Source organism: Lampetra planeri, chromosome 12 (genome assembly GCF_965212315.1).
Source record: "Lampetra planeri chromosome 12, kcLamPlan1.2.h2, whole genome shotgun sequence".
Lineage (NCBI taxonomy): Eukaryota > Metazoa > Chordata > Hyperoartia > Petromyzontiformes > Petromyzontidae > Lampetra > Lampetra planeri.
The window spans coordinates 14,660,803-14,682,627 of record NC_136118.1 but is presented as its reverse complement, the minus strand read 5'-3'; the positions used below and the strand labels follow the sequence as shown (position 1 = coordinate 14,682,627).

General features: G+C 54.3%; 2 protein-coding genes across 2 annotated transcripts in view; one reads left to right on the top strand and one right to left on the bottom strand.

Annotated features, from left to right (window-relative positions):
• The window catches only part of LOC144721742 (uncharacterized), a 35,213-nt gene extending 29,383 nt beyond the window's left edge, over nucleotides 1-5,830 (top strand). The window contains exons 3-4 of the mRNA XM_078599625.1: nucleotides 2,783-2,944; nucleotides 3,380-5,830. Of these exons, the coding sequence (XP_078455751.1) occupies nucleotides 2,783-2,944; nucleotides 3,380-4,362 (1,145 nt within the window). The 3' untranslated portion in view covers nucleotides 4,363-5,830. The remainder of the gene's footprint in view (nucleotides 1-2,782; nucleotides 2,945-3,379) is intronic.
• A 2,438-nt stretch (nucleotides 5,831-8,268) lies between these two features.
• On the bottom strand, nucleotides 8,269-21,483 carry LOC144721741 (E3 ubiquitin-protein ligase NEURL3-like). Its single transcript, XM_078599623.1, has 4 exons — nucleotides 21,280-21,483; nucleotides 14,212-14,439; nucleotides 13,198-13,464; nucleotides 8,269-11,723 (listed from the first exon to the last, which is right to left on the bottom strand). Exons 1-4 carry the CDS (start codon nucleotides 21,311-21,313, stop codon nucleotides 11,365-11,367), a joined length of 888 nt encoding a protein of 295 aa, XP_078455749.1. The 5' UTR covers nucleotides 21,314-21,483; the 3' UTR covers nucleotides 8,269-11,364.
• Nucleotides 21,484-21,825: the final 342 nt, after the last annotated feature.

Below are 21,825 nucleotides of genomic sequence, written 5' to 3'. Positions count from 1 at the left end.
CTCAATCGTGTACGTGCAGCACTTGCTTGCTAAGCAAACGATAATGTCTTCCTCTATTTGATGGGAATATGCTATCAGATGGAAAATAAATAATGTGGTCTAGGACAAAATGTAAAACACACTGAGATAATGATTTTGGCATGCAGCGTAATGGGAAAAACCAGCAGCCTGCACAAAGCCACCAGGCGTATGCATTACAATGTGTGTTCAATTTTGACATTGTTTACTTAACGGGAAATGTAATAATTGGACAGCAACCATCAAAAAAATATCCCATGACAGCCAAGTATCATTGAAAGCAATACTTGAAAGAGTTTCTGCATCCATCGCAAACTTGTGAATTTGATCGTTGCATTCATTGGGAACACACTTGCACACGCGTGTGAACACGCACGTCGGCAACACACTCCTCCACTTGATGTGTCAGACTGACAAAAGTTACTGGTAGCAAGCGTCTCTGGGTATGGCACAGCAGGAGTGGTGATGTGGCCGCCTTCCTCTCGCCGTTGTGGATTTTGACGCGCGGTACCAAGTACCCACGTTGCGCTATTTTAAATAGTTGGAGATGCTCAGGCCCAGTGTTTACTCCGTCGTTTTCCTGTTTTGTCTGTACAGACCCCTGAGATGTGGTCGCATGTAGACGCTTGTGTTATTTGACGCCGTTTTCCACCGTTGTGATGCATGGACAAAAAATCTAACTCGGGTCGCTGGAATAAGAATCCATCTATATGTTCAGGAGATGAGTCTTAAGGACTGCTCCATTATTAAATGGGAGTTCATTGCCGTTTTAATAATGGTTAATATAAAAGGAGAATGTGTCGTAACACATACTTTGGCCACCATCGTAGATGTTATGGAATGTATGCCGTAGAATGTGCTCTTAAACAAAAGTCTAGATTACGTTGAGCTATTGGGCAGGAGAAAATGCAAGAAGGAACCAGATGACTGATCACAACTTCTGAAAGGGGACTTGAAATATTTTTAAGATATGATTTAATTTAAACGTGAACTGTTGTGCAATGACACCCAAGCGTAAATAATGTTTTACTATTTGCTTTACCATGTTCAACCAACTGAGCTACTTGCTCTTCCAGAAGCGATCTGGCCGCAGAAGTATCTCATGTGGAAATTCGTAGCAGCCAAATACTCTAAACGCGTGACGTTGATTCTAAATGTGGAGGGAACAACCGGAGGACCCAGAGAGAAATCTACGCGACCATGGGGAGAGAGACACGCAAACTCCAAATATGCAGGCGAGGGAGATAACCATCTTGCCACCACGGTGCCCCAAATACTACTATCAGCCCCAGCTCGCGCTCCGCGATGTTTACATGCGAACAAGCACGGACCCATACAGGCACTCAAGGACACAAGCGCGCATTCACGAGGGACATTCTCTCCATCCTCCAGCTTTGCTGGGTTGGAATTTGACTTGATCTTCATCATGTGGATTTAAACGCAGGCTATCGTAGTGTTTACTCCGGTAAGAGGTAAAATCCCGGTCGGGGTTTCTCGGCCCGTTGTGCTTCTCGCATCACTGGGTAGGGTTGTGTAGAAAGCCACATTGTTACATACCAGGAGACAGAGGGACTGTGTACTCGATGCGTCTTCTATCTACATCCTCCGCACAAATTATCTTAAGTCCTTGACGCGCCGTGGATATCAAGTTGTCCACAATGAAGGTTTGAGCAGTGCCTCAACTAGGTTAATGCTTTTATGTTCTCGACATTGATACTTTGTGTGCACAGAGTGCAGCGGTAAATGGTAATGAAAGCAGATAATTGGAGGGCAGCAGCAGAGGTTACGATGCAAATTGTTGGCAGATTCAGGTTTCCGTTGACGATAAGCAGCGGCGCTGTGAACCGACTTGATGTCGGATGTTTCCAATCCATTTAACCAGATTTAGCACTGTTAATGTAATTGCAGCAATAACGTGTTTATTTGCTTCTACGCACGTAAGCCACTTAAAAAATATCCCCAAACCTCGTAAATATAGTGGCTCGCTGCTCAGAATTCATTTTCCGTAGGCACCAGTGGAGTGACGTAGTTGTTAGCGCACTGCACTAAGAATCGGTGAACTGAATTTGATTCCCAGCTATGGCTAACATGAGTGGCGAGTGATCTGAACTCGTCCTCGGCCTCTCCCACAAACTCCTCGCCAACCCACACTAACCAGTATGGTGAAGTATGGTTAAACATCCCTCTGCCAGCAGTGGTTTGACAAAGGGCTGTAAATTATATGTTTATATGCCTCGTGGACCTCAGAATTTTTCAAATGAGCAATACATTTATGGAGAGGACACCTTTTACATGATGGGCGACCCCCGTTGTTCATGCAATGCAGACCTTGTTTGTGTTGGTAAATCTTTTTTGTTTCCAGCCGGCATTAATTTCTCTGAATAATTGCGAGTGTGCGATTTAAGCATTGAGTACTTGCGCTGGTATTCCCTTGTGTGTCTGTGTGGGGAGCGGTGGCGCAGTCATTAGTGCGCTACGCTACGAACCCGGCGACCCGAGTTCGATTCCCGCTCACGGCCAACACCAGTTCCGATTATCTGAACCAGACCTCGGCCTCCCCAAGGTCAACTCTGCCTCAAATGAGTACCTGGTGCCGTGTGTAAACATCGTCCCTGGGGAGACAAAGGCAGTCGGGCGTGGTGCTGGCCACCCACCCCCTTATGTGCTGTTTCAGCGATCATAGGTGCTCGCTAAGGGAACTTGCCCCAACAGTCTGTTAAGGCTATACGGGTGGGTCTTTGTCTTTGCCTGTGTGTGTGAGCAGGGTTCTGGTTGGTGTGGTCTCTCATCATCCTGCTGAGCTGCTGCTGCGCTTATTACCACCGCCGCATCAAAATGCGCTCCCAGCTGCAGCAGCGACAGCGACAGATCAACATGCTGGCCTTCGAGGGAGCCAACAATTACCCCGAGCCTCCACTCGACATACGTAAAGGCTCGCGCACCTGCACACGCGCACATGCACACGCGCACCTGCACACGCGCACCTGCACACGCGCACCTGCACACGCGCACATGCACATCGGAGACAAAGATGGCCCATATAACCTTTAACGTCGGGGGGAGGTGCTATTAAGGCCAGCATGCTGTACTAGGGGATGGGTGGATGTTTGTACACTGCACCAGGCATTAATATAAGCCCAGGTTGACCTCGGGAAGGGCCAGGTCCGATTTCGGATATTCATTGGCGATGTTAACTCTGAACGGGAATCGAACTGGGGCTGTTAGGTTTGTAGTGCAATGTGCTAAGGCCTGCACCACCGCTGCCCGTGTATACATCATTCCAACACGCACCCTGACGTGAGGATTGTGTGCCTCGGTGATGGACAACTGTAAGTAATGCATTTCTCTCTCTCTCTTAAAGGGCTCATGGCCATGTACAAGCTGCCGGCCTATGAGGAAGTGGTGTCTCCTCACAACACCCCTCCTCCTCCGTACAGCGCTCTGCATCAACACTCCTTGCTTGCCAGCAACTCGGGGGACGGTTGCCACGAAACTCCTCGAGACGAAGCCGGGGTCTCGGCTGCCTCTTCCATGCGGTCGTTGACCCAGGATCCATCCACGGAGGCGGTGCCCCTCCTCGAAGGGGCGGCCGTCCCCAGCGAAGGTGCCCTCCAGGACTGTGCCCAGACTCGGGCCTCGTCGCCTACGACCACTTGCGCTTTTGAAGAACCCGACCAGAATAATTTGCCAACGCAGGCTGTGACCCTGGCGAAGGCCACGTCCCAGCCCATTCTGCTGGATGACGAACGTCGGAGTTCTGATGGCACCCTGGCCTCTGCCCCTGACGATGTAGCGCACGTCTCCACCGGAATGAGGGCCAGCTCCCTGGACCGGCGTTCCGAGAACGCTGTCGGTGCCAAGCGCCAAGCCGCCGGGGCACCACCCTCTGCCCCGTCGGCTTCGGAAGGAACCGGCGCAGAGGTCTCCTCGCCGCTCGAGCCAACCGCCCAGCGGCCAGCGCCGCCGCGATGCCACTGCAGCTCCGAGAGCGGCCACTGCGGTCCCGGGGCGAAGGACAATGACGACGACGGCGGCGGTGGCAACGAGGAATTCCGTCAGCGACTTCTGACTCGGGACTCCGGCATCGACGTGTGCATGTGCGAGCATCGCCACGCCTCGGTCGCCCCGCAGTGCGGTGGCGGCGGCATCGGGGAGAGCGATGCCGGGGCGAGCGTGGGGGAGAGTCACGGGGAAGGGGGGGAGCGCCTGGTGCCAATCGCCAGCATCCCGGAGTCTTGCGAACTCTGCGAGGCGCGACCCGCAGCCGCTGCCGCCGCAGCAGCCGACGGTGCTTTGCTTAAACCCAGTGTTGGTAACAATGGGGAGGCGCAGGCACTCGTGTGACCGTGCGGAAGTGACGCGCGCACACCAACCACTGTAGCTCGGGGAAATGAACAAAAACACATTCTTTTGAGAGAACCTCGCCGTCGTAATTCAGCCTCTTTTTTTTTTTCACTCGCCTACCTTCGGTTGCTCATAGTTGGCTGCGTAATCACTAAATCACCTTGTGAATTCTGAGCTATGTTTTTCGGAACTAAAACTTTAGCATCGATTGCAGGCTTAGGACAATTTTGCTTAACAGCTCGGCGCACTCCTAATTGATTTATGAACTGAACAACTTTTGCTCTTCCAACTGTTGCGACAGTTTCGGGTTGGTGATTTGTTTCTCGAGTGTTCACTTTGCAATTTCCCTTCATGTGTAAAACTGAAGGATATGGCGGCGTTGACGGCATGTGGCCCACGCACCTCCCAGCCAACACCCGCCAGGCACACTTTTGCTCGACAGCGAATTGTCAGAGTTGGTGCTTTTCGATCTCGGGTGTGATGTGCTGCATCGCTATTGCAGGTGAAGCTGTGAGTGATGATTTAGGTTTTTCCTTCCCCCACAATGCAGCACCCACCACGACAAGGCCGATGTTGTGGCACGCGACTCTACGGCGGAGATCCGCCGCGTGGTGGTTGCGTTGGCCAGGCGCCACTCTGTTCTTACGTGCAAAGCGCCCAATTTATTTTTGGGTTTTCGTTGAATCCTCATGCATTCCAGGTGTGGCCAATTAAAGGAAACGGAAGTCATTAATCCCACCGACATTGCCAAGGTCGTTGACGTAGCGGTTCAACCGCAGCATGGTGTGGTCGCCTCGCCACACACCTGACCTGCATGAGGAGAGGGCTTGTAGCTTCCTGTGTACTATTGGTTGTATGTGTCGTCCTGTCGTGTGATGTTAAGAATCTTACCTGTGAACTAACAGCCTATAGTTGTAGACCGTGTCTGTGATGTAGGAGGGGTTGCCGAGGGTGGCTCTCAGCCAACGCCAAAGTGTGCATCCACGTTGTGTGGAGCATTGTCACTCGGTCAATATAATAATGATGAGAACATGTTGGTTTTCTTGACTAACCAGCACTTAGGGCATCAATGCCTACAGCCGGGTCGTGATGTTAACGCGTTTTCCGTTATTTTGACGGACGTTTTACCATGGTGGGGCTGCAGTGGTGTTGAGTGGGTAGTGCTGATGAGTGCCGATTGAGTTATAGTGCACGTATTAAATGCATTATTTACACGAAGTAATAAACTCATTATTCTGTGGCCCTTTTTGAAAATGATTACTTTATAAGCTGATATAAATATATATGGTCACTAGACTTCAATAGCCCGCTGATTTATATCGTACTTGCGGTGCGCGGATGCAGAAATGCAAGTTTGGCGAGTCCGATTCTACGTCTTCACGCGTGTGTCTTCGTGTAAGATTCGATGCATTTGGGTGCCCCTGGCTTCCACGTACTCTCTGTGAACAATAAAGTAATAATATTTTTACATGGAGAGGTCTGCGTGCTTTTTAAAGTTTTGAATTCATGTCTGTCAAATTAAAATGAACACAGATTTGCATGTAGATTTGTCTGCGAGCAGCCATCAACCAATTCCCACCCACAATTGAAAATGCCGCGCCTTATGGCCCTATCGGGAAATCTACTAAACAATGGCACACGGGGCATCTCGTGCCCTGAGGACATCGGCATGATAAATGGCGGTCTCCCCGGGATTGCAGGACGCACTCTGTTCCCCCGCGATGTGCAACGTTTGACACCGTGCACGGGTTTGGGATTGCGTCTTACAATGCGGAGAATAGGGTCACGCTGCTCATGGCAAGCTCCTTTTCCTTAATGCTTCTCTGATGTTCAATCCGCTATAAGTGAACATCTTTCGTCCGTCGTCCCCCATCTCAAGGGGCATCGCATGTCAGTCTTGGGTGCCTTCGGAATTCCAAAACATGGAAGTGGCTCGGCACACGAAACGAAAGTGCTAAGACCGTGACAGCGCAGACGAGAGGAGCCGGGTTCCCTTGGTGTCCGAGCTGGGGAACGGTCCAAGCTGAGAAGGATGTTGAGTCGCAGGTGGCGCCGTCTCCCTGCGAGTAAAGCGATTCTACCGGTTGGCCATGTTGCATGTTCATGAACGGTTAAACATTCAAATAAGTATTCCCTGTAAGCATTGCCCCATGGCCTCATGGGAATCGTGAACACAACACCAATACGTTATAAGATGGGTATTATGCAGGCCAGCCACAGACTTGTCTTCTAAATGATTATCGCACCAACGGGAGATTGTGGCAATGTGAGAGTAAGGGTCTTGATACCACGGTGACTTCATGATAAAAGCATCGCTGGCATTGCAGAACGTTTATCAGGTGAGATGTTCAGCTTTATCAAGGAGATATTGCTTAGCAACTTTATGCAATTCCTGGAAGGGAAGGGCTTGTCAAGAGCCCCAGATCTCGTTGGGTGCAGGGGAGGCAACGGGTGGATGTGGGTCGATTGATGCACATATTTTTTTTGTTACTTTCCACGCATCGAATTACACGTGTACTAAATATGATTTTGAGTTGTGAGCTATGGGGTCACATTTACTTCTAAACACGATAAGCCGTACCTTACAGCAACGGTAATCGATCACTTAAATGAGCCGCAATCCGGAATCGCTCCAAGTCCTCAAATTAAGGCGGGGGAGGGTGTGGATCTCTGTTAAGGCCACGTGAAGCGTCGCAGATTCACACTCGCAGAGCTCGGGTGAGGGGGGGGGGCTCGGTAGGGGGGGGGGGGCAATTGTGACGTCACGTGCCGCGTGCGCCCAAAGAGGAGAGAACACCCTCCTGACGAGCCAAGCGAAGATTCGTGAAGCGCTGGGGGTGTCGTGCTGCTGCGTTGAGTCTCGGTCAGCACGAGAGGGCACCAGAGATGACGCCGCCTGCAGAAGAACGCGCGCGCTGCGAGTCGACTCGCCGGGCAGGCGGCAGGAGCCGTTCGGCGCTTCTGCTCCGTGACGTCGAGGGCCGATGAGTGGGTTCGGGCTCCACGCGCCACTGATGTTGGCCGTGCTCGGGACTCGAGGTTCTCAGCACATCGCTTCTCCAGCGCTCCCCACCGAGCGGTAGGGACAGTGGCTTGCAAGGGCACGAGTTCAGTTCCCAGGCAAGTCCGACTTGGTGAGAAAAAGCATCGTGCGGTGAGGATGCTGGGAAGCTGCGCCCCCGGCATAGGAACGTGGAAGTTGGGGACACTTTGACTTTCATCGCCAGGACACGCGCATCCCCTTTATGTTGTACTGCGCTTCCACAGCTGGATGATACCTCCCTCCCCCACGCTTTGCAGGTGACAAAGCATAGTTGACCATACTTCACCACGCTGGTCAGTGCTGGTTCGTGAATGTGTGGGGAGGAGTGCAGAACACAGGCTGATGCTGAACACCAGCTGATGCTGAACAATAGCTGATGCTGAACACCAGCTGATGCTACACTCCGGCTGATGCTGCACTGCCCTCTACTGCCCTCAATGTCCACTGCACCTGTCAACGTGGCGAGCTGCTGCTGCTGGCGCTACGAACCCCGGCCACCCGAGTTCGAATCCTGCTCACGGCCAACGCCGGTGACGATTATTTGACCCGGTCCTGGGTCTCCCCTGGTGTAGCGGTGTGTAGTGAACATCGCCACTGGGGAGACAAAGGCGGCCGGGCGTGGTGCTGGCCACCCATCCCCTCGTGTGCCGTTCCGGCCTTCGTCGGTGCTACTCGCTAACAGCACTTGCCCCCACAGTCTGTGGAGGCTACACGGGGGGTCTTTGTCTTTGGTTGTCCCCCATCCAGGTGCCAGGTCCAGGTTCGATCCCAGCCCTGCCGAGGCTGGCGGCCGCGTTCCGCGTGAATTGGTCGCAGGCGACGTCCCAGGACTCGATACAAAACCACTCACGACTGCAGGAGACTTTACTTATCGTCATTGAAGACACCAGTTAAATTTTGTAGTGCAAATAATAATGACATCTCACGTTGTGCTTTAACATTGATAATTAAATATGTATATAAACTATATACTGTAGTGACAAGAGTGTGGCATCGTCGTCAGTACAGCAAGACTGCGATGCACTTAGCTTGGGTAACAGAGTACACGTGATAGACACATGATAGACACATGTAAACATGAGAGGCGAGTTCTGTATAACAACGGGCAGGTATAAATCATTTAAACGATGCACACCATCGTACATTATATTAACTAGATTCTCCTTGAACACATCGGCGTGTTTATACCAACAGTTACCTGGCCATAGTATCTTTGTAATATCGGGATGCGTGGTGCCTCTACAACATTCACCACTTCGCAACGCCTCGCTTGAGTTCGGGAATGGTCTCTGGTGGCCATATGGATTGTTGTTGTTGTTGCTGCCGGGTGGTGGAGGGTGTTGCAGGTGAGGGTGTTGCAGGTGAGGGTGTTGCAGGTGAGGGTGTTGCAGGTGAGGGTGTTGCAGGTGAGGGTGTTGCAAGTCAGGCTGTTGCAGGTGAGGGTGTTGCAGGTGAGGGGTTGCAGGTGAGGGTGTTGCAGGTGAGGGTGTTGCAGGTGAGGGTGTTGCAGGTGAGGGTGTTGCAGGTCAGGGTGTTGCAGGTGAGGGTGTTGTAGGTGAGGGTGTTGCAGGTGAGGGTGTTGCAGGTGAGGGTGTTGCAGGTGAGGGTGTTGCAGGTCAGGGTGTTGCAGGTGAGGGTGTTGCAGGTGAGGGTGTTGCAGGGCAGGGTGTTGCAGGTGAGGGTGTTGCAGGTGAGGGGTTGCAGGTGAGGGTGTTGCAGGTGAGGGTGTTGCAGGTGAGGGTGTTGCAGGTGAGGGTGTTGCAGGTGAGGGTGTTGCAGGTGAGGGTGTTGCAGGTGAGGGTGTTGCAGGTGAGGGTGCATGCGCCCATTTGCTACACACAGTATGAATACACAAAACCATCGTGACCTTCAGGGTCCATTGAGTCGCACCTGCCTGCACCTCCGATTAGAGCAGTTGGCTACGTACGGCGCGAAAGAAGTCCAAACATACTCTTTGGTTCTTTCGGTAAGTCCCAACATACAGACGGACACAGTCAGCACTTCCTGTTGTATCAGTCTCGACGTCGACAACCCCAGGTGGAATTTTAGTCAAGTCTCACTCGAGATTTCGTTGAATAATTTTCTCGATGTCCAGTTGACTAAAGCAGTCACATGTTAAGTCAAACACTCATTAAATGCTGGTTTGAGGGACACGCAACTTTTCAGTGGAGTTCAAGATTGCCATCGCCGGCCACCCTGCTCCGTGGCCTTCCACGTGGTCTGACCGTCCTCCTCAAATCACGACGCCTCGGGTCCACCCTCGGACACCGAGGACCTCACCCTTCCACCGGCTCGCGGTCCTCCCGCGACGAACCCCAAGACCGTCTTGCTCGGCGGTCGCTCCGCTCGTCGTGACCCCCGACCTTGCGATGAGCGGCTGCAGCGGCGCGCCGGCCACTGGCCACTGTCTGGGGGCTTCATCCCAACGCCCGTGGTCGACATGGCACGGCAGACATGGCACGGCAGACATGGCACGTCACGCTTCGGAGGCCGAGCGCCGTGGAGGGAAAGGGTCTCCAGAGGCAGCGTGGCCGTGGCCGTCCTCGCGCGCGTCCTGCGTCGTCGCCGCCGCCGCCAGCGCTCGCCGCTGGCTCGCGGCCCAAGGCAAATGACCGCCCTGGTAAATACTGCCCGGTTAAAAACTTCACGTGATGTGTGCCGGTAATCATGGTCTAAACGTACAAAACATTTATATTTACTGTCACATTGCCTCATTGGGTAAAGCTACATGACAACTTCTGCTGCGAACCTGCGGACAACTTCCGGCATATGCACCATAGCCTTGCGCGATAGAGATGCCTTGACCAGTCCGGCTCTCCCTCGGTCGTGCTAGACGGTCACCCCGTAGCGGCGCCGTTGGAGGGGCCACTGAGTCACCGTGTGTTGGTTGCTAAACGGCCTGCAGCCTGCGTGTGCCTCGGTGGTGATTAATGTTTGGACCAACATCTCTCTCATGAAGAGTAAATGTTGCCACATTGAGATGCCGTTACGTCTGTGCACGTACAACCCTTTTCTCAATCCACTGCAGGATGAGTCGCGGGAATTGCTCGACTCCACTTCACCACACTGGTCAGCGTGGTTGGTGAAGATAGGTAGCACAGAAGTAAAGTACAATGATGGATTATGCCGCACTGCCATCTGCTGCCCACGACTTAGCCCCTAAAGCGTGATGAGAACGTTGCGTGTGCGTCCATCTCTGCACTCTCCAGGCTCCGCTCGACTTCCCATCTTAGATCTGATGAGACCCGTACATTCTGAGTGAGTTGGTCATTAGCATAGGCAATTCCTATCATCATCACGAGTGCACTACAGTATTGGATACACCGTAGTTGACAAGCATCAGAGTTCTGAGGTTATGGAAATCACAGCATCAGGGAAAGTGCAACATTTGCGTAAAGTTGTTGTTCCTTTATCGGGAAGAATTCTGCAGTCCGTGTGCATTCGACAGCATCCACCAATCATGTCTGTATGGTGTGCAGTTCTTCTTCTTCTGTCGTATGGCGTGGTGCAGAGACAAACGACCGATGTTCGTAACGGCAACAAGCGCCGGCAGTCGGCTGGCGAATCTCTTCGGCGCTTCCCTTCGGGGCTCTCGATGGGCGGCCGGCAGTCGACCGCGCACCCCATCGGCCGTGCGACGTCCGTGCTTCAGAATTTGGGGGAGATCGAAAAGCCGGGAAGGCTCGCAAACCCCCGACTCGTATTTCGCGCCGACGGGCAGCACGGGACCCCGGGTCCTGCTGCGAGCGAACGCGAACCGCCCGGCGTCTGATCTCGGCTCACGGGTCGCGTCACTCGCGGCCGTGCCGGGCCACGCACGGCACGGCCCTTTTGGTCTGTGCCTCCGCCCGCAGAGGCCTCCCGTGCCAACGGAGCTCGCTAGGAGCAGTCGATGCGGATGACGTTCGCTCAGAGCTCGCTAGGAGCAGTCGATGTGGATGACGTTCGCTCAGAGCTCGCTAGGAGCAGTAGATGCGGATGACGTTTTCGCACGGGCGGCGACACAGGGGGCACTCGCAGAGCAGCGTGGCGCACACCTCGCACACGCAGTAGTGCCCGCACGGGACGAAGGCGGCCTGCCGCGGCCCGTGCATGCACACGACGCACTCCGTGCCGACGGGAGCGCACGCGTCGCACACGGAGACGTCGCGCCGCCGCGGTGGTGGCGGCGGTGACGGCGGCGGCGACGGCGGTGACGGTGGTGGTGGCGGTGGTGACGGTGGTGACGGCGGCGGTGTCCGGAGCGTCAGGGGTGCAATCGGGAGAGTGACGCGTTTGGAGCTGCGCCCCGAGCAGACGGGCGGCTGGACGGTCGTGCCTGTTGGACACAGACACAGGTCGAGCATTCGCTGTGAACTCTCAATGGCATCACGCACGCGAGACCCATAAACCCAGCGCTTGCGCAAGAGACGATTCGATGCAAGATGTTGAAATCTCTCCGATGTGTACGCCACGATGTCCGACGTTTTGCTACCGCGAGCCATCGGACGCCGTGTGCCGGACAACACACGGCACAACCCAAACACACAACAGAGGACTGTACGGTCCAGCACGGCCGTGAAAGACCGACGCGGTGGTAATTTGGTTTTGTGAATGTTTCGTCTCGCCGAACTTCTCGTACTGGTGCCGATCAAATGCCGGTCCGGGCCATGCGCTGGGATTCCTCACACCCAGCCGACGCGAGCCGCAGCAGTGGAAGTGAATGGCAGCTGCCTTGGCCATCGCTCGCAAGCCGCGGCTGACGTTGGGTAGCGCTGGGTGGGGCGATGGCGACCAAAATTCCGCTGAGAGCGATATAAGAATAGATTTGAACAAACTCGTTGTTGTTTTTGTCAAGAACGTACTGCAGGCGTACAGTTGCACGCAAAGTGGCACACACCTATACTAAAGTTTCTGGTTGGGCCGCTTTGATTTGTTTTGCCATAGCAATGTGAGGTGGTGTGCATGATTTCCTTCAACTTAAATGTCCCAATCTCGTGTAAATTTGAAAGAAGCCTCCGAAGAGATAGCCAAACGACAACGGCTGCAGCTGAGTAAATCAGATGAGGGGAATGAGAACGTGAAGAGTTTTCCCCAGGGAATGAAGTGGCTAACGAGAGGAGAGAGTTGGAGGGAGAGTTGAGCGTGTGGGGATGGGGCTCGGGAGAGAGTGGCAAGCTGAGTTGCAAGTGAAGACATCTCAAAACTCGTCAAGGAGCATAAACCACCACCACCGCCACGCGACCTCCGGGCACCCTCGCAGCAGCAGCGGCGGCAGCGGCAGCAGCGGCAGCAGCGGCAGCAGCGGCAGCAGCGGCAGCAGCGGCAGCAGCGGCAGCAGCGGCAGCAGCGGCAGCAGCGGCAGCAGCGGCGGCGGCTCTTGGCTGCTGCCATCGAACTAAGGCGGCGGTCACCGCGTCGCGCGGCGCTTTCAGACGCGCTTCTGCGGCCGTCTGGAACGCTCTTCCGATATCAGGAAGCCACTGAAGCTATGCACTCTTAATTATAGGTCGAAACCTCAATTCTTCTGAACTGCATTTAGTGTGTTAGTTTGTTGTCCTTCCCCTGCACCTCTGATTGCCACGGTTGGCTACGTACCGTGCGAAAGAAGTTCAACGTACGCACGTGCGAACCTCAAGTTCCGTTGTTAATCTCGCGTGATTTTGACGAAAGTGACCGTAGCCCCCGGTTGACAAATAAAGACGCGGACGCAGGGACGCGCGGGGGGCGGGTAGCGGGGGGGGGAGGACCGGTGTGTGAGTGCATGAGCAGCAGCAGTAGCAGCAGCAGTAGCAGCAGCAGTAGCAGCGCACCGAGGAGCTGCACGTCTCGCGTGGTGCCGTACACGTCCACGACGGCCCAGAGCGGCAGCCGCGCCTCCACGCGTCCCTTCAGGCGCCAGACCCTCGCGCGGCCGCGCCGGCGCGAGCTCCCGGGCAGCCAGGCGCTGCAGAACATGCTGCCGTCCGCCTGCACCCAGAAGGCGATCTCGGCACCCTGCACGGCCAACTCCTCGGGCACGCGGTCCGCCCAGCTGCCGCGCTGGTCCACCAGGTCCGGCAGCGCATACGGTGGCAGTGCTGCACGGGCGTGCGGTGGTGGGGGGGGGGGAGAGACGGCGTGTGGGTTAGGCGGATGATGAACGCGGTTTTTCGGCGAAGGCCGGAGGTGGTCGTTTTGGTTAAATTGCTCGCCGCGATCGGCCGGCTCGCGTGGGGCTGAACGGCTTCGATTGCGGATGCTGCCACGGTAGCGCGGGTTCTGGGTGGCGACGTTGACGACCCCGGCACGTCGTCGTCACGTGCTCGGTGGACAATAGAGAGGGCTTCTTGCAAAGGTACAGTCCCTTGACAAAACACCCCAATGTGTTGGTGTTGTGCATTGCCCCACGACGCTCTCCGGCTTGGTGCTCATTCTGAGTGCATCTGCGCTGTGTTGGAGACAGCTGTCCCGTGACATCTTTACGTCTTCCCAGGTCATTACACGCCCGCTGCGTGACAATAGACCTCTCAAGGTTCGCACGACGTTATTCGGGGCTGCCCTGCAATGGTGCGTCATTCGGAGTGACCGCTGCGAAAGTGTTTCCCAATTGGACCGCGTGATGCTGGCACACGTGGGCCCACTTTTCTCAATTGGACCACACGATTTCACTTTTCTCCGAAATCACATCACGAAATCTGCAACATCCACTGGTAAGCAGCGTTGGGGCAGCGTTAATCGGGATCGGCCGTAGGGCTCGAACCCACGGAACTTCTTCTGCGACCGCCTCGAACCGCGGGGGGTGGGGGGTGGGGGGAAGAGGTCGGCACGAGGGGGCGCGGACTCACGCAGCGCCATGGTGTCGGGGTCCCGGCTCGTGAACCCCACCCGCAGCGCCCCCTGCCACTCGGAGTCGCGCGGGCCCAGGCGCACGTGGACGCGCTCGCACGGGCGCACGGGCCGCGAGCTGAGCGCCAGCCCCCCGCAGAAGCCCTTGCGGCGCGTGGCGCGCGTGCCCCGCTCGTCCAGGCGCACGTTGGCACCGCGCACGGCCGCGTGGAAGTGCAGGTCGGTGCCTGGTGCGAGACGGGATGGGCGGGGGGGGTCACGGGGATGGGAGATAATGATAATTAGTACCCTCTATAGAGCGTGATTCGTGCCAACAGCATCCCGCGACGCTGTGCATTCATTATATTTAAGGGCCAAATTTCATTTCCGTGGTTGGGTGTGCATGGTGCGAAATAAGCCCAAGACACACACATCAAATGGAAACCCTAATTCCAAGCGAAATTAAAAATGAATAAACAAAATTTCAGAAATGTAACCGAAACAAAAAACACAAACAAAAACAACAGTTATCAAAACAAAGGGATGGGAGAAAGCAATGTTTATATACTTTATTTTATTCTCTTTATGTATCTTTTAGAAGTGTGAGTTTTTGTTGCAACGTTGGTCTTCGTAAATGTGTTATCTCAACGCGTGTGCGGTGGTCTCACGCTTTGCAGTAATAAAGGCGCTCTACAGATAACGATGATTAATAATAATGAGGCAAGCGGATTGCGCATCAAGACCACACTGATGCCAAATGTAAATGATGAGCTCATTGGAAGTCGTGGGCATATTGCGCGCGGATGTCTTGTGGCTGATCTGTCGCTGAAAGACACTGCAACAAATGGATGTCGTGAACACTTGGGCTGCGTGCATGCAATGCGTTCGCAGTAAGTTCTCTAAACGCGTGCTGTGGGGGAGCGGTGTCGCAATGGTTAGCGCAGCACAATGGGGTTCTGTCAACCCGAGTTGGACTCCTCGTCACGGCTAACATCAGCGGCAAGCAATGTCTACACCGGTCAGCCCCCTCCCCACCAAGCCGCACTGCCCACCTGGTGAAGTATGGCCACTCACTGACATGGCATCCAGCAGTGGATTAACACAGGGTTGCACATTTTTATATTCATTCCAGCATTCTGTCCACTGAACAAGGGTAGAGTTCACGAGCGTATACACAGGAGATGTATTATGACGTGCACATAGAGGGTCGTAGAAGGAGGTGTTTACATTACTACACGGATTTTCCTCGGGGCCCTCTGGTTTTTCCCTCCACATTGAGAATCAACAAGGTTACGCGTTTAGCATATTTGGCTGCCGCTATAAATCCCCACGCGATAAGCCACTCCGATCGTTTGTGATCGCCACGTCGCGTCTGAATAAGAGCTACATAGCTCAGTGGGGCCTACCTGGAAAAAAATAATAATTAAGAGTTTTAATTGAACAGCGACGAATGCAATAAGAGGCTGTAAACACCCTAAACGGAAATGAACTAAAATGTTACAACTGCTGTGGATAAACGTGATTTCTACTGTGGTTGTTTGAGTACGACATCGCATTTACAACGCGTCAATTGTATCGGCTCGTCACGCCGTGAGCGCTGCCCAGCGCCTTGCCACGTGGTTAGCGCATCACTCCGCACTTCCAGGTGCGCTTCTGCGGCCGTCTGGAACGCTCTTCCTTCCGATTTGCACGGTTGGCTACGCACGGTGTGAAATAAGTTCAACGCACATCACTATACATCACTATGCACTACACTACGCACACTTTGCTATACACTGAAAAATACTAAACTATCCTAAATTGAAAACTAATTTCTTTAGAACTGCTAGTTGTTGATGTGTTTAGTTTGTGTTGTTTTATTACTTACTGCCAGCGCGCTAAAATAAAGTAAAACAAGCATGCAATGCAATTGGTATTTGCCAAACATCCCCCAAAGATTACAGAAATGATGACCTGTAAAAAATACTCAGTTGGGGAACACGCAGAGCAGCATTGCCCCCTGCTGAGAAAACTTGACAGGACCCCCTTAAACAGAGTCTCTCTCTCTCAGCGGGCAATACACTCAATGGTTTACAAGCGACTGGACACGAAGCTCTTGATCGTCACTTTGGAGGAAACCCAAATTTTCTGTGACGAGTAATTAACACACGGGGTAGTATCTCCCAGCAGGTCGTATCTTAAATTAGTTTGGGAAACTGGAACTATTACGTGGTTCAAGGCATACGTTCGGTTTTGTTTATCGCGTTGCTTTGTCTCAAACAAAAAAGGAACGCGTACACCTCCGCGGGAGATGTCAAACAAACATTGGCGTCAACCCGCGATGTCGTGTCAACACGACGTCGTGTCAACACGACGTCGTGTTGACGCCGGGACTGCGATTCATGACATCACCGGACGCCGCCGCCTGCCACACACAAACCCGTTCGTCTGGTCACCTCGTCACGGCCTGTGCCATTATCCACAAAGGGCACCGAGGTAGAATAATAATAATACACTGCACAGGACGAGCTCAGTGGCACTGATGCCACGCATTCGGGATAACTTGACACATACATGTACGTGTTTACATTCTCGTCACTCCACTGCTGGATGAAGATCTCCCCCATGCCTTTTGGTCATGGTGGGGGGGGGGGGTTGATCGACCATATGGTAGGGGTGGGTTCATCCCCAGGACAGCCACCGCCGACTTATCTACTCGGCAGGAACGATGGGCCGAGTCGACCGTCAATTGCGAGTCGCTCGCCCTCGCGCCCGGCCGGTTACCGTGTCCCCCCATCTCCGAATGAATGAAGGGAACGACCGGACGAGAGGAAGGATAGACGACGACTCCTGCACGGCGAGGCCAACCCGGCATAGTTTCAGCGTGCGACCAGCCTCGCGTGGAAATTCTCGCCGCTGGCGCATGAGATCCACCAGCCGGTCAAGAGACCTCGTGCGTCCCAGCACCACGCGTGCTCGTGCAGAGCCACGCAGCAGACACACGGCCCCGGCACAGCAGCGTGGAGTGGGGCCGAGCTCTCCACGCGGCAGGCAGACGGACGGGGCTGGCAGGCGACGGTGAGTCCAGATGGTAGCCGTCGATTTCACAACCAAGAGGCGTGGGAATGAGCGCAGAGGAGGCTGTGTGTATGTTGAACTTCGTTCGCACCGTACGGAGCCAACCGTACTAATCGGAGGTACTTTTGTCGAATGAGGATGACTTTAGTCCAGGTCAGGCGTCCAGGCAGGATCTCGTATCGGTGAGCTCAGCTTGAAAAGGGCGCTCACGGAGAAGACCCCAGGGAGACTCAACGTGAATGGAATCCACACCGAAGTCGAGCCACATTGGAATGAATCCCACGTGGGAGTGGTTCTGGTCTCAGTTGGAATGAGTGTCCACATGGGAGTGGTTCTGGTCTCAGCTGGAATGAGTGTCCACGTGGGAGTGGTTCTGGTCTCAGTTGGAATGAGTGTCCACGTGGGAGTGGTTCTGGTCTCAGTTGGAATGAGTGTCCACGTGGGAGTGGTTCTGGTCTCAGTTGGAATGAGTGTCCACGTGGGAGTGGTTCTGGTCTCAGTTGGAATGAGTGTCCACGTGGGAGTGGTTCGAGTCTCAGTTGGAATGAGTTGTCCGCTAGAGGCCGTTCCCCTTCCTACAGGGATATTTGATGACGACACCCAAGTCCCTTGTCGCTGTGATGGGGCATGGAGAGTAGCTCGTGGCAGGCTGTGGCCAACCCACGAGCGGCGCTGCCGAGTCGCCTATGCATTGGAGGCCAAGGGTTGGCGGATCACCAAGTCGCGTGAGAATCCCACACATTTTAGCTTGACTTGATGTTCTGCTCGCGTGGCTCCAGGTGGTTGGTGCGACGCATGCCGCGTGTCCGTCGCCTCTCGACGCGGAGGGCATCTCGCATCTTCGAACGCTGTTCAAGTCGGGAGTGCGATCTCGATCGCTTTCACGTTTGGCGGCCAATTGGTCAGCAGTTCGAGGCGGACGGAGGAGAAGAGAAACACAACGGGCGACCACAAAGACTGGGTGAAGACTGGGTGAATAGTAACGGCATGGGGCCGCTCGTTATGTTTATTTGCATGTGTTTTTTTGAATCACCGCCGCGGGCAGTTGGCTCTGCGGTTGTTCGTTGAACGTGAGAGGGACCATCCCACCGCCCCCCCCCCCGCTCTCTGCGATTGTGCCCGCGACGCCACAAACGAGCGTGCGAGCGCGTCCCGACAAGCGCGGGCACGAGTGTAGGCGCGATGGCCTCGCGTCTCCACTCCACCACAGCGGCTCCCCCGACCCCCACAGCACTCGCTGCCTCGCTCGCCGTGCCTCGCTGCGTTCACGCTTCTACAACAACACGCGCGTGAAGTTAGTTCTTTTTTTTACAGTGACACCCCTTCAAGAAAATGTCTATACATCATTCCCCGCGGTCGCGTGGATTTTTCTGCGGGTCCTGTCTTTTTTCCCCTCCACATTTATAATCCCTTGTTCATCACGACTTCCTTTTTAATTGATGTCTCAGCAGCGTTACGGAGATCGCGTGACGTGAGGGTTCTGCCTTTGTAGTGAGGGTTGTAAGTTGACACCGAGGAGGGAAACTCCCACTCACTGGCCTCCGCCATCCAACAACAGCCAAGCAGAGTGACTCCTCCGTAGTCAGCGCACCAACACCGATTGTCCACCCTCGTGTCAGCGACCTGCGCTTCACGGCCCACGCCAGCCCGTCCCGGTGTCCCGACCATCGTTGTGAAGTCACCACCACCGCAACCACCGCGTAGCGAGCTGTGGGCTGAGATCTCCGCTGACTGCGACATTCGCTTTGAGACTGTTTGCAGCTGGAGGCCAAGCCCGTGTTGGCTGTACCTGATAGGTGGCAGCGGGAGACGGAACGTGCGGTGACATGGAATGCAGGGCGGTGACACGGCGGTGAATGAGACAGGATAGCAAACCGTGGAACTCGATGGGAATTGGCGAGAACTCGGGGGCGATGGGCAACTTGCTGCGATGAAAACGTTGTTTGGAATGGCTCCTCGGAGTAAATCGTGAGAGGGAGGAACGTTTTCTCAACACAATTGGACACATGCTGCAGTGGGGGGGGGGGGGGAAACACGATGCTGCTCGCTTAACTCATTTAAGCGGAAAGCCCAACGAAAAAATTAATAACCTTCTGTCACATATACAAGCACACGCACTCCAGGCATGCAGCCTCTTCCAATAAACGCGTGTAGATCACAAGGCCATGCACTAAACCATCGGCACCTTTACGAGGCCGCGCATCTAAAGAGGCGCGGCTGCGTGTCCGCTCCACAAGTCGTTCCTCCCATGGCGAGACCCTAACTCCACGGGCACAGAGGGAAGTTGCATCAACAGAGTCGCGTGGTGAGGGCCCCATCCCCCCAGGACGGCTGGAGGAAACCGCTCACCGCCCATCGGTAGTTCCCTGAGCGCACGCGCCTCGAATGATCAGCCACGTGGCCTTGCAGCTGCACTTAACATCCCATCACCGCGATTTGGTTCGAGTAGACATCGCACGTTCACCCTGCGTCAAAACGCAACGGCATCTCAAGACACAGCCACCAAACGGTCTCACGTTCACGTGGCGAGGATCACTCCGTGAGAACGTAACAAGTGTCACCGTGCCTCCTCCTCCTTGATCACACAAGCATTACGTGGCGCTAATATCATTTCGAAACCCAGTAACTGGTGCTGTTGGAACTTCCACATTTCTGCGTCGAGGATCAGAATACCCATAGCACTACTGCACTGCTGTTGACTTCCTAAATAATATACAGTACTCAACTTTACTGGCCCCCGAAGGATGATGGATTGAATCGACCCACGACCAGGATCTTAACTAGAAACGTTCTGATGGTGAGGTGAGCACTCTGCAGTATCATCAGTGATGGGTCTTTATAATGGAGACTGGTCCCCATCGCAGGAATGTGGAATTTCCACCACGGGCACCGATACGCGCCTGACATCACTGGTGTAGAAATGCCACCACCTCTCGTGCCGACCAACACCGTCGGCTGTCGCTCAACGCGTGAGTGGCCACACCTCGCCTTCTCAAGGGCGAAACACATAGCACTCGAGACAACACGCGTCCTGTCCGATACAAAAAAACCCAAACACATTTGTCAACAGCGCTTCCTCACGAGGGATGTGTACGACGTGTGACGCTTCCCCTTCGAAGAAGGGCCAGTGCCTGAAACGTCGCCGATTGAACACCGTGCTCAAGTCGTGTGAGTTATGTGTGTGTGCTTGTGTGTGTGTGTGCTTGTGTGTGTGCTTGTGTGTGTGCTTGTGTATGTGTGTGTGCGTGTGTGCTTTTGTGTGTGTGTGTGGTGTGTGTGTGCGTGTGTGCTTTTGTGTGTGTGTGTGGTGTGTGTGTGTGGTGTGTGTGTGCTTGTGTGTGTGTGCCCTGCCAAATCGCAGCACTATCAGCGAACAACTCGATTGTCGATATCGCCAGAGCGCCGTGTAAACACCTCGTGCTGCCGCTGAATGTAATCTCCAGCGAATTGTCGTGCAACAACAACGACAACGACAACAACAACGACAACGACAACAACAACAACGACAACAACAATGTCAACATCGTTGCCTGATTTTTTTTTCACCGCCCCTCCTCCGGTTTGTGGTCAACCAGCGCACCGAATGTGACACAAACACGACCATCTAAGTCAAGAGACACATTATGACCCAATTAGCGTCCTCTTTCAGATACAAGCTGCAAATATAATAAGTGTACACCACGCTATTCTTCTCTCTCACTCTCTTCTTTAAACTATTTGAACCATTTTATGTTTCACCAGGTGAGGTCCACATGAGCTATGTCGCTTTTTTTCAGAAGCGACCTGGCCACAAGTGACAGCTCAATGCGTGTTGATTCTAAAATGTGGAGGGGGAAACCGAAGGACCCGGAAAATAAATCTACGCGACCACGGGGAGAAAGAAAATGCAAACTCCAAATATACAGCAGCAGGCGTCAGGCTCGGAGTCGAACCCACGACCTCCTGTATACCAAGAGAGGTAGTTAACACATCTTGCAGCACACCTTTTGTGCCCATGTTTGCATGTTTGGGAGCATTGCGAGTTGCTGTACCTCGAACCACGTGCTTGTCCATCGCGTTCCCCATTCCTCCTCCTCTGGGATGAGGTCTCCGCGGCTCCTCCCGGCTCCTCCCGGCTCCTCTTACCGCAGCTCACGCGGCTTGCCGAGCCTCGGACTCGTTCCGCGCACAACCCCCTGCGAACCGGGACTCAAACCCGCGCTCCACAACGCAGCTGCGCTCCCTGCAAAATCTCTCCCCAGGCGTCTCACCCAGGCTCGCCGTGCTTGTCCGTGTACACAACACGTGTACACAACACGTGCACGCACGCACGGAGGGAAGGGCAATGTATGTGCGTTCAAATTCTTTCGCACCGTACGCAGCCAAACGTGCTGATAATTCACTGTGTGCTCTGGCTCACGATATGGCGTGGAGCAGTGATAGCGAGGCTGCCGTAGTCTGCCTGCCTGTTGCTCGCTGTCGCTCTTCCTTCCCGCGCGAGCGTTTGTTATGAAGCTTAAGATGCTGGCGGCTTTTATAGACGCGTGTTTCTGTGTGTGTCACGTGGGCCGCGCCGCGCTCAACTCACGCGTCCCTCC

Coding starts and splice junctions, on each gene's coding strand:
- LOC144721741 (XM_078599623.1), bottom strand. CDS start 21,313: ATGGGGAACGCGATGGACAAGCACGTGGTTCGAG. Junction 14,440..21,279: donor GGACAAGCACGTGGTTCGAG/GTACAGCAACTC, acceptor GTCTCGCACCAG/GCACCGACCTGCACTTCCAC. Junction 13,465..14,211: donor CCCCGACACCATGGCGCTGC/GTGAGTCCGCGC, acceptor ACGCCCGTGCAG/CACTGCCACCGTATGCGCTG.